This window comes from Podarcis raffonei, chromosome 1 (assembly GCF_027172205.1).
Source record: "Podarcis raffonei isolate rPodRaf1 chromosome 1, rPodRaf1.pri, whole genome shotgun sequence".
Lineage (NCBI taxonomy): Eukaryota > Metazoa > Chordata > Lepidosauria > Squamata > Lacertidae > Podarcis > Podarcis raffonei.
In genome coordinates, this window is record NC_070602.1 from 43,715,432 (window position 1) to 43,727,836 (window position 12,405).

Genomic DNA, 12,405 nt, shown 5'->3' on the forward strand with positions numbered 1-12,405 from the left:
TGAATAATCACTCAATCTCTTTAGATCTCAGAATCACAGAGAAGAATGTTAGAGTTAGAAGGGACCCCGGGGAGGGGGTTATCTAGTCCAATGCAGGAATCCTGCTTGCAGTTGTCTCTGGGTGGGCTTGAACCATCAACCTTCTGGTTAACAGCCCGACTCACTGACTCACTGCACAACGACTGTTACTGTCTATACGGTCACTGGACCTGGTGTCCACCCTTGTTGCCCCGATTCCTCTGCTTCTACACTTTGGATTTCAAAGCCATGTTATGTTAAGCATCCTTTAGTGCCAATCAGGAGCTGATGTGAAAATCTTGTATTAGAGCAGCCTTGGGCACTTTAAGTTTTGCTTTTCTTCCTCTTGTCCTCAAACACAGAATGTGGTGTGTTAAGCTATGCACCCTGGCCCACTCTCACACTTCCAGTCCACACACCTTGCAAGGAACACGATGAGCAGAGATGAAATCAAACGTTCATTTTTGTGTGATCTTCTCAGGTACAGCTATGGACCACTTCAAAACACCAGTTCCCTTCCCATCATCAGTCTTCACACACACACTGAAGAAACCCTGGGAAGCGATCTTTTATGTGGGTGGCAAATGCTGATGATCCTCGTTGGCCAAATGTTATTTGTTGTCTTTTCAGAGCAAAGTGTTTCAACTCCACAGCAAAGCAAATGTCATTAGCAAGCAGTGTCCAACTAGGGAGTGAATCTTCGCTTCCATTATTTCTACCTGTATGTTGAAATTTGTAGTGTCTAGTATGTGTAGATAATTATATATGCATATCTGTGCACATATACGATTGTTTCTTACGGCACTGACTGTTGCATCATCTGAAATATAATTCCTTTTGGTATAATGATCCTGTTTTGCAATGGTGTGTTCCTTTCACCACAGAAGACGCAGAGTTTGTCTTACACAACTTGGCTGGTTGCACAGGAAGGTTACTGGAAACAATGCAAAAAGTCTTTCTGGGTTTTTTCCTGATAGCTAAATGGTATTCTGTTATATAAGCTGAATGTTTACATCATGATGCCTTTATTTTGACAGACATTCTTATGGATTATCACATGCCCAGTTTTAATATAATTGTCCATCGGTCAACATAAATGGACAAACGAGCTAAATTTTGGAGGCACATTAGAGTCCATATTAAAATATGTGGTTCTTTCTGTATCGCATTTCAATTTTGAGAAATATTTAAGACTGAATCGCTACAGCATTGAGTCAGTATTGAGTTGTGTATATATTTGTGAGTGAGTGTGTGCTGAATGCCTGGGGCCCCTTCTAATTCCTGGCTCCAGCATGGATTCAATTGCTGGAATAGCTAGGACAGCCTGGTAATGGCTCGCTAAATCTTCTTCTTTGGCGATCACCCATAGCCAATTAAGATTGTTTTCAATGAATACGGTCTTAACAGTGAGTCCGTAAGTGACCGTGGAGGCCAGTTCTGGATCCACATGTCTTTTCACAGTGGGGACATAGGCTTCCAGGCGGGAGTTGATCACAGTGAGGGTTTGCCAAACATGCCTTCCTCTTAGTCTTCCCTTTCATCCTGAGTTTGAGTGTCTTTGAAGTTCATGACACCTTTGGTAAAGGCTGTTCTCCAATTGGAGGGCTCGCAGGCCAGTGTTTCCCAATTGTCTATGCTTATACTACATTTTTTTAGATTTGCCTCAAGAGAATCTTTAAACTTCTTTTGTTGACCACCATTGTTATGCTTTCCGTGTTTAAGTTCAGAACAGAGGACAGTGGTACCTCAGTTTTCGAACATCTTGGAAGTCGAACATTTCGGTTTTCAAATGCCGAAAATCCAGAAGTACGGTAAATGCTTTGAAAACCGAGGTACCACTGTGGTTGCTTTGGAAGACGATAATCAGGCATCCAAACATGACCAATCCAATGAAACACTGGTAATCTTTGCTTCTTCCAGTACACTGACATTAGTTCATGTACTTTGCTCACTAAGTATGGGTCATTAAGGGAGCAAAGCTGGACAAATGGATGGGCTTCTCTCCCCCAACTATCTGTTAGTTAGAAAGACAAAAGACCAGAGTGGAAAGGCAGAGAGAGAGAGCCAGGCCTGGTTTCTGCTGGAATCCAAGGCTGTGGCTATGGGAGAAGCAGGACCTTCTTGGGGTGTTGACGATGTGAACTCCTCCATCACAGGCTTAGGTCGTATACTGGTATAAATGAACCACATATCACAAAGACACTACACTCTCCGCTGTGCTGTGCCTCATTCCAAAAGGAAACATGAACCCTGGGTAAGTGCCTGGAACACATGGAATCTCGCACCACTCAGAGTTTGGGGCAGCGTGCAACTATATACCCTTGATTTGATCAGCGATACAATCTTTTCGAAGTGTGATAGTCATTTACACCTCCAGTGCCCACCTACATAATCCTCTCACGGGGGACATGGGTGGTGCTGTGGTCTAAACCATTGAGCCTCTTGGGCTTGCCAATTGGAAGGTCGGCAGTTCGAATCCCCGCGATGGAGTGAGCTCCTGTTTCTCTGTCCCAGCTCCTGCCAACCTAGCAGTTTGAAAGCATGCCAGTGCAAGTAGATAAATAGGTACCGCTGTGGCAGGAGGGTAAACGGTGTTTCCGGGCACTCTGGCTTCTGTCACAGTGTTCCATTGCACCAGAAGCGGTATAGTCATGCTGGCCACATGACCCGGGAAGCTGTCTGTGGACAAATGCCGGCTCCCTAAGCCTGAAAAGCAAGATGAGCTCCGCCACACTAGAGTCGCCTTTGACTGGGCTTAACTGTCCAGGGGTCTTTTACCTTTACCTTATCCTCCCAGGGGACGGTACTATCCACTTAGGAAACCACTGCACAAACAGCAACTTATGCGTTAACACTGCACCAGAGTGGTAACACTTTAAAGTGCAGGTGGGAGAGTGGCAGGCCCAAGGCTATGTGGTATAATTAGGCAGGGGCAGAGGCAGGTCTATATGAAGAAACACTGGGCAATGGCCTCTCTGATGAAGTCTGTCCTGCAGCCATGCCCCCCTCCCCAAGCAAGCTTACCTGGGGCCAGTGGCAGGAGTGGCAGGCAGCAGTGCAGAGCGACTAGGAGCCAGCAAGCCACCACCTAAATTTCCTACCATGTTCTGGAGTGACACTACATCAAGTGAAGTCTGGCATCAGGAAGAAATGTTTAAGGTGGGCCAAGGGCAGAATTTCTGGCACCTGGACAGCTACTTGAGATTGCCAGGCATAGGTGGGGGCAGCAACCGGAGGGGAGAGAACAGCATGGAGAACAACACACTTCATGCAAGATGCACTGCAAGAATCCAGAGTATTTAAAGATTTAGCTGTGTCAAGGAAGAGGCACTTACGTTGCAACGTGATCCCTAGTCAGAGCTGTCATTGTGCAATTTTGCTATGCAATGTTTGCAAGTCTTAGAAATCCCATTATTGGAATGGGCAGGGCAAGCCATCACCACCCAGGTGAAATCACCACGCTCATCATTTTTGTGTACACTCAGCCCAACAGAATGTTCCTAGTTTGCATTCTCCTCCTTTTTGTTTTGGTCCTCCGAGAATCTTAAGAAGCCATAAGAATTCTCCCTGTCCTTTTGTTCGAACATGCCTTCCACTATATATCAAAGCTCACCTAGACCACACAGATAACAAATCAATAGTATCTCTTCTTCAGGACACTCCTTAACATCAGATCCTGAAAGTACTGGTTGCAAAACAAACCAATAACCAAGAAATTTAAAACGCATCACATTGTTGAAGCAGAGCAAGGCGTCATTCTGGATTTAGATTCCTACGCCGCTTGAATGCCATCTCACTGTTCTGTTCTTCACTCCATCAGCAAACCAAGGCAAAGATTTGTCTGCTAAAGGAATAGCTGTGACCTCTCATGTGAGTGGGCAAACAAACCACAAAGGTTTGTATGTCATCCGAACACATGACCATGGTTTGTTTTGTACCACAATCACTAGCCAGCTTTAGTCCGATGTTTGTTGTCGGCTTAGTGATAATTTCTACTTATTTGTTTCATTGACAATTTTTAAGCAGCTTGATCAAAACATCCCTAAGTGGTGATTTTTATGATATACAAAAGATATATATGAAACAATTATCAGTAATATACAAATAAAATCTTTTTTTAAAACGATACATAACTAGCTTATATGTCCTGATAAGCTAGCTGATCCAGACCTCTTGACAAGCACTGCAGAGGACATAATAAGTAAGGGGAACTAATTCCTCTCTGCCGCTGCAATCACTGAGTCTTTTGTGTGCCTCTGCTTATCAACCTCATTAGTGAAGCACTAAACAGTGACTTCGTCAGGGATCTAGAATAAATGGTACCAGGAGTCCCCAAGACATATCCCAGGAAACAAACTAGTGCAGAAGAACAGATAAGGCTCCAGCTGCCATACAAGCTGAAGTGAGGGTAACAGTGACAGACAGCTCAGTAAGAGTCCTCAGCAGACTTCCTTTACGAAACTATATTGCATGCAAAAGAACAGGTATGCTTGCTTGGGATGACCTCACAAAAGCTTTGTTTTATAGTAGCTAAAGGTTATGCCAGGGATTAAGAAACAGCCAATTTACCTTTGTTCCAGCACTTGGATTCCTGCTGAACAAAACAGGTGCACATGTTATATTTCTGCACTATTTAGCTCCTTTAAAGTTATTGTTTATGTCTATTAATTGAAAATCTGGAAGAAGAAAAATACAAAACACATTTCTTAAAGTGTTCCAGGTTATTACAAACAATTGTTTATATTGAACAACTTTCGATAATTATTTTCCAGCAATGAGTAGCAGCCCAGTCTATAATGTGCATTGAACCAAAGTATTTGTAGCGAGATTTGCTTAGATCCATTGATTTCAGTGATATTAAACTGGTTTCTGTCCTTTATTATATCTGAATTACAATATTCATTAGTTTTGCAAGGCAAAATGAATTAACCGCAGCGCCTTGACTGCAAAGGGAAAGCATACTGTCATCAAAAGGAAGTGTTCAAAACAGATGCCCAACTTCCTCTCTTCTCCCACTTTTGTCATCTGCTTAATGTAGCTGCATCTCTGAAACTGAGCCATTCTGGGCCTCACCATGACTTCAATAGGTGTGTTCAGGGCCAGATTTAGGTTTGATGAGGCTGTAAGCTACTGAAGGTAATGGGGCCCTTTATATGTTCAGCTGTCCTTTGTCAACAACAAATTGTATTGGTTTTTTGTGTTGAATATATGCTATATGGTAATTTATGGACCTAATAGGTATCTAAAAAGCAACTTGTACATGTTGCCATGCAACCAGTCCATGCAGAATGTAGGCACCCTATATATAGAAATGAGCAAGCCAGTGATATTTTAGGGTAGGGAGCAGCCTAGCAGGCAGGGCCCATTACTTACATCATACACAACACAAAACACGGTTGCTGTATGTAGGTTTTATTTTATTTGTTTTTTATCTTATATTTTGGAAATGTACATCCAGTTTTTTCCTTTAATTTTTTTTGGGGGGGGGCCAGGAGATTGGGATCCTAAGCTATAGCTTTTTTTTAGCTTATATGTAAATCCGGCTCTCGGTGTGTTCCAAGGAATCCAGGTACACTGCATGAAGCTCTTTGGAATAGAGATATAAATCCAACAATTGATATATAAAACATTGTTTTAAATTAAACTATAATGATTGACGGAATTGTTATCTTATACCAAAGCTTCTACAATTGTTTAGAAACACCCAATGTAATCAAATGCAACGATGAACTAAATACAGCATAACAGAGCCCTTGTTAGCAAACCAAAACTAACTAAAAGAGCTGCAAGGTCTTCACCTCTAAAAGCACAATCATAATCGCCATCAAGTGGATCGAAAGCAGAAAATGCGGAATTAGTTGGCAACCAATGTTAACAATTCCTAGAACAGTCATTCCATCCAGTAGCGCAACATATTATAATATTTCGTGGTTTTTATAAAGTGTGCAAGGAAGCCAAGGAGGAGACAAAAACATTAACAAAGTGGGTTCCTCCACTGTTCAAGGCAATATGCCTCTGAGAATATGAACTGCTGGGAATTGCATAAGGTGGGAGTGCTGTCTGTGCTTCAGGGCTTCTTCTATATATCTGGTTAGTCACTCTGAGAGTAGGATGCTAGACTGGATGGGCCATTGGCCTGGTCCAGCAGTCCTCTTCTTATACTCTTGCATTCTAATAGGGGATTTGCGTTTGTGTGTGCCATTGTGGAATATCTGACCCAAATCTGTTTTCAGGGCAGACAACCACTAGGTTGCTACACTCAGGTGCAGTGGAAGATATTGTCCTGTCACCCATCACGCAATGGGATTCATTCTTATTCACTTAAAAGGAATAAGGAAAAAGGGAAATCAGTACAATGTTTTTTTGGATATGAGAACCATCTGATTCACTTTATGTTATTTTCTGAAAGGCAATCACTCTACAGTGTAGGTTTAGCACAGGTACCTGAACTACGCATAGCTATCAATCCACATTTATATCTGACTAAGTTATACTCAGAGTAGATCCATTAAAATCATTGGATTTAAGGACTCCCTTCATCTTACTAAACTTAAACAATGTAAAAATCCTAATGGAGAACCAATCATTAGCCAGTGCAAAAGATTAGCTGAGGCAGGATAGCTCAGTTGGTAGAGCATGAGACTCTTAATCTCGGGGTTTTGGGTTCGAGCCCCACAATGGGTGAAAGATTGCATTGCAGGGGGTTGGACTAGATGGGCCCTGAGGTCCCTTCCAACTATACATTTCTATGATTCTAAATGTAATCAATGGATGTACGAAATGGATCCCCAGTTAAATGCAGTCAATGAACATATGCCAATTTACACCAGCAAACACATTGTGAGACAACTGTAGGATCTTAAAAAAAAAAAAAAGTTTATATGTTGAATACAAGTAAAAATTGTTTGGTTGAAATAATTAATTTCCCTGAGATCACTTCAGCTATTGCAGGAGGCATAGTAGCAGGAGAAATGTCATGCAACAACATCATGTCAGCACAACTCATTAAAGCTCCGGACTGCATTGCCAACATGCTTTGTTCAGAGTAATTGGAAGCCAGGTCAATGCCCAGGCAGCGCAGTTTCTGCAAGAGTGGTATGCACTAGAGAACTTTAAATGAGCACCAGGTGGCATTAATCTGAAAGCACCAATACTGTCTGCATATGGAAAAATATACATGTGTAACTCCTGCACTCCTTTGGGAGGAAGGGCAGAATCGAAATTGAATAAATAAATAAATAATAAGAATAAATAAATAATAAGAAATATAAATTCATAAAAATATACTGATGTTTTAAAAAGTGCTTCCCATAATCAGGCTCTGCTTATATTTATTTACAGTTTTCACCAACATGCATTTCAGTTGTGGACTTTGAGGGGACTTATTCAAGCAAATAGTATTGTGAGGTTTTTTTTAAATCAATATTATTTCACAGAAATCCATAACGACCATGAAAAACAGCACATTGTGAAGTACAAAAGCTCAAAATAGAAGAAACCATTAGTAAACCAGCAACCATCCAGGGCTTGGTAACAAATATATGCAAAGAATATATTTAATAGCCTGAGAAAGTACCTGAGAACACCGTGCCTCTGAACAAGACCTTTCAAAGGATGTCATGCCCCAAGAGAAACAGGGCATCTTCTCAGTCTCTCACCTGCATGTGGTTTATCAGCCTCTCTTTTGGTGATTCTCCATTGAACAGGAGCAAAAGAGACACACATTCTTATTCCAGTCATGGAGTCTGCTTGGCATTGTTCCAATGCTAGGGATTCCTCAAGGATATGAGTAATAGTATGATAGCAGAGCAGGCTTGGCAACTAACAGAGCAAAATAATTCTAACCAGGCCCCTTTGCATGCTGGGACGCAATAGGACTTGCCATGTTTACAAAGAGAAATTTAAGCCTGACACGTACAGATTGCTTTAGCAAGCAGGCACCTTTAAAGTGCCACACGTCACCAGTGAGTTTAAAATAACTGCCTGCCTTCATCATTTTATTAAAAGTGGTACCCTTGCCTTTTGCTCTGCACAAAGCTTTCCACAGCAGCCTAGAACAGACTCAGGATATGCCCATTCGATGGCATGCTAGTGCAAACCTAAGAATGTGTTATCAGAAGTAAGCCGTCTAAAGTTCTATGGGACTTACTCACAGGTAAGTGTGCATAGGATTGCAGCCTTAAAGTCCCAAAAATCATTTAAAGCAAATGCTCTACAATTTATTTATTTTTTAAGTTTGGGGGGGCCTTGTAGGAGATTTTAACCTCAGAAAAAGTAGTAATCACCAAATAGGTGATTTCAATAGATTTTAATGCTTTTTGAATTGTCTTTTGGTCATGTAAAAACCAAACAGATAACAGAACGGAGCATTTTAAGCCACAGGGGCTGAAATCCAGAAGCATGGCAGTGCAGTAAAATAAAACAACAGGTTCTATATTAGGAAATCAGAATCACGTGGCACAAAATCATAAAAGGAAAGTAGGCATGTAGAAATATGGTAAGGAAAGTTGGCTTAAAAAGAACAAGGCTCATCCTTTCAAAGGATTCCATGGGACAGGAAGCAGCCATTTGGATACAGTTACCTAGATTTTCAGGACAGATGAGCAGGAACAAACACATTTACTGGGTACCCCATAAGGGAAAAGGAGCAGTTTTTTCTTATAACAATATCAATACTGATCTGCACCTGCAAATCTGAACATCCCGGGAACTAGAGCTGTGACCTTTTATCAGGTGAAACCTCAATGTTTGGGAAAATTGGCAAAATCCCTGTAGGGATCTCAATGCTTTAGAAGCAGGGCTTATTAAAAAAACAATCATAGAATCTTATGTTAATAAGAGGTCTCTATTTCCTATGCAAATAAGGGTAATTTGAACAGAGCACTCTTAAAGTGTTTAACTACTAGGCAGAACTAAGGGGGGGGGGGACACACATAATGGCTACTTGAAAGCCCATGAGTTAATCTGACAGAAATTAGGGCATTATTCCAGATCATTGATGTGTTGATGGGCAACAACCAACTTGGCAGAAAGAAGTGGGAGGGAAGTTAGGTTCTTGTTGCTATGGCAACAGACTAGAAATGCATGTGAGACATGCTATAGGCTGGCAGAGTTGGCTGCAGTAAAAAAAAGGGGGGGAGGGGTTGGATCTTTTTACCAATGGAAGCCAGAATGTCAGTCTGTGTTATAGGTTTGCTGATTACAGGCCTAAACTTCAAGTTATACACACAAACTCGTGTTATAAAATTTCAATAGCTGCTTCGCATTCATCTACAGGACGGGGATTTGCTTCAGAGATAATAGCAAAGGAAGAGGAGTTGCCTGTTGCTTCTCTACTCTAAATATCCCCAAACCACATTATAATATTAATGACTGTGTCAGTATCTATGTTCCCTGTGCTATGAAGAAACTCTTGCAATCTCAGTCTCTGTGAGAGGTAAGCAAAGGTGAATATATATACAGTGGTACCTCGGGTTACATATGCTTCAGGTTACATACACTTCAGGTTACAGACTTCGCTAACCCAGAAATAGTGCTTCAGGTTAAGAACTTTGCTTCAGGATGAGAACAGAACGGCAGCGCGGCGGCAGCAGGAGGCCCCATTAGCTAAAGTGGTGCTTCAGGTTAAGAACAGTTTCAGGTTAAGAACGGACCTCCGGAACAAATTAAGTACTTAACCCGAGGTACCACTGTATATGAATTTTGGACATTGTTTAATTTAATTTTCACGAGTCAGAATGTTTACTCAGTTCCCATTTATTTTGACAATATTTGGGCAAATCCCAAATTCATGAGGAACGAAGAAATCAATGACTAACATATTGGAGCTAAAAAAGTGGGGTCAGAAGTTGAGGGTCCCACACGTGGGGGGATGTCATTGGAACTCCGTGGGCTAGTTCTACCCTCTTCTGCTGATGTGTGCTGTAGCCCCTAACAACATCATGGGTACATTCATTTGAAGGTGCTCTGTGCTTGCCCTGAACCACATATACAAAACTAATCAGAAAAGAGCACCTCAAATGATCAAAGGGATGGAGCAAGACACCTATGAAGAAATGTTAGTTCAGAGAAAATGTGAGCAAGAGTTGCTATATGATACAAGTGTAGAAAACTGTTGGTTACCCCATGGGATTTCACTTCCCGAAAGCCCAGGTTCACAGCTGTGGGGGCCCCTCCTAGGCGACGCAGTAGCGAGAAGTGACTTTTGCCAACTTAACCAGTTGATATGCCACCTCAACCTGTTATGTACTGAGTTGAATAGGATCCAAAATGCAGCAGTCTGATTGGTCCTAGAACAACGCAGCAGTATGATTGGTCCGCAGGAGCCACCCAATCCAGCTCCAGGTGGAATTGAATCCACAACCTGATTGGCCTACAGGAGAATCCCGGAATTAGCCAATCACGTGCAGCCCATTGTGTAAATAATGTATATAAAGCAGATACTGCGGGGGAACTTCCATTCCTCCTCACCACTATGAGCTGAATAAAGAGCATGAAATCCACTCTCGACTCCGAGTATATTTCACAACCCTATCAAGAGAAAGGACCTTACAGCCAGCCCATACCTCACTTAGAATGTGGGTTGTAAAACCCTTGCAGCTTCTTTAATTCCTACATACCCATTTCCTATGCATCGAAAATCCAAACAGGAGAGCTACATTGATTGCATGGCGAATCGTCGGAACTGTGGGAGAGCAGCTGAACCATAGGTCATCTAGTGGGGCACCTGTGGGTCATCTAGTCCAGCCCCCTGTAATGCAGGAATCTTTTGCCCCATGGGTAGTTGGAAGAGAGCACCACATGCGAGGTGGAGTGTTAATTAAGAGAGACACAAGGGGTTCACAGTCCTCATTAAGCCAAGGTATGGATGGGCCCTTCCTTAGTTTCTCTGGTTCCATCAAGACTCAACTATTGTAATGTGCTCTTTGTGGGGCTGCCTTTAAACATGGTCCAGAAACTTAAAATGCAGAATGTAAAATCCATGCAGGTTTTGAAAGAAATAACTAAGGACGACAGAATTTAGATCTGTGATTTCTCGCCCAAAGTCACACGGGTGCTTCATGCTTTCAAACTGCCTCGTGTGTGTTTACTCAGTATACATTCTTCCCCGGCTGTTCCTGCATGGAGGAAACGTATTACTTTATTTCAGAACTGGGCTTGGTGTCTGATACTGGCTTTTCCTTTCCCGTTGTTAGAAACCACCAATGTATTCATCTGAATGTTGGGTGAGGCCGACTTGGCCAGCGCGACGAAACTGCGTCTCTTTCCCCGGGTTGCTGGCGCAACAGGGGGTTGTTGGCGCGCGCGCTTCCAGCGCCCCTCTCGCGCCTCCCTCCGAAGGCGTAGAGAGGCCGCGACCACCCCCGAGAAGAAGCCCGCCATTTCCCACTCGGCGAGGCGGGTGGGAGCAGAGAGGGAGAATGCGAAGGGCAATAAATATACAGGCTAGATAAATATTCATGATGAGGCCAGTGATGTCACGATGAGAAGCCGGGCTCTGCCGTGTGGCCTCCCGAAAGCGCCATTTCCTGGAGGAGAAGAGGCGGAGAAGGAGCAGGAGGAAGGCGAGAAGGAGGAGGAGAAGGCGACTTGTTGAAGGAAGTCGCGGCGGCGGCAGAGCAGAAGCGGCGAGAGGGGGAGCTCCGAGCCCGGCCGAGGCGAGCGGCGCTTGCTCGCCGACTGAACTCCGCGTACCGCGCGAGGCCGGCAGGGGGGGAACTCCTCGGCTCGCGGATCTTGGATTACAAGCGCAGCGAGCGGAGGAGGAGGCGGGTCAGCCAGCCGGGAGCGAGCGCTGGTGCAGCTCCCGAATCTGCCGCCACCTCAGGCTCCCCTGCCAGGTCCCTCTCTCACGCGCGCGTGGGAAGGAGAGACCCTCCACGCGGCGGGACCCCCAGCCCTGCTGCTGGAGGCGCCCAGCGCATTCCCGAATCTGAGGGCATCGCTTTGGCTCTCCTCGCGGCTTCCCCTCCCTCCCTCCCTCCCTCCCGATCCCGCTCTCCCCACAAGACCCCAAACAGCCTCTCCTCGTTCGCCTTCTCTCCCCCACCTCCCCACCCCCGTTTCATTTCTTCCTTGGAAGCGAGCGGAGGCAACCCGGCGTGGAGGAGGATGACAAGGATGATGATGTGGAAGAGATGGAGATGAAGCAGACTATGCAGATCCGGGGACTCCTGTTGCTGCTGCCGGCACTATGGGCTCTCCTTCTGCGGGACGTCGCGGCTGTCACAGGTAAGGCGGAGAAGGCATGGCTGACCCCATGGACTTAACTTGGCTGGTTGCTACTCTCCTCCCCGCGCTCCCTCTCCGGACTCGTTGGGGATGCCTCTCCTCTCCCCCCCCCCAACTTTGTCCCTGTTGGAGCCCTTGCTCAGGTCTGACCTTTCG

At 44.1% G+C, this 12,405-nt stretch overlaps 1 protein-coding gene and 1 long non-coding RNA gene across 3 annotated transcripts in view; one reads left to right on the plus strand and one right to left on the minus strand.

Moving 5' to 3' along the window:
• LOC128411174 (uncharacterized) overlaps nucleotides 1-12,405 on the minus strand; it is a 165,888-nt gene that overhangs the window by 83,592 nt on the left and 69,891 nt on the right. The window lies entirely within an intron of this gene.
• TYRO3 (TYRO3 protein tyrosine kinase) overlaps nucleotides 12,038-12,405 on the plus strand; it is a 60,434-nt gene continuing 60,066 nt past the window's right edge. For both annotated transcript variants that reach the window (XM_053383226.1, XM_053383234.1), the window contains exon 1: nucleotides 12,038-12,249. In XM_053383226.1, coding sequence (XP_053239201.1) covers nucleotides 12,156-12,249 — 94 coding nt within the window. In that variant the 5' untranslated portion in view covers nucleotides 12,038-12,155. The remainder of the gene's footprint in view (nucleotides 12,250-12,405) is intronic.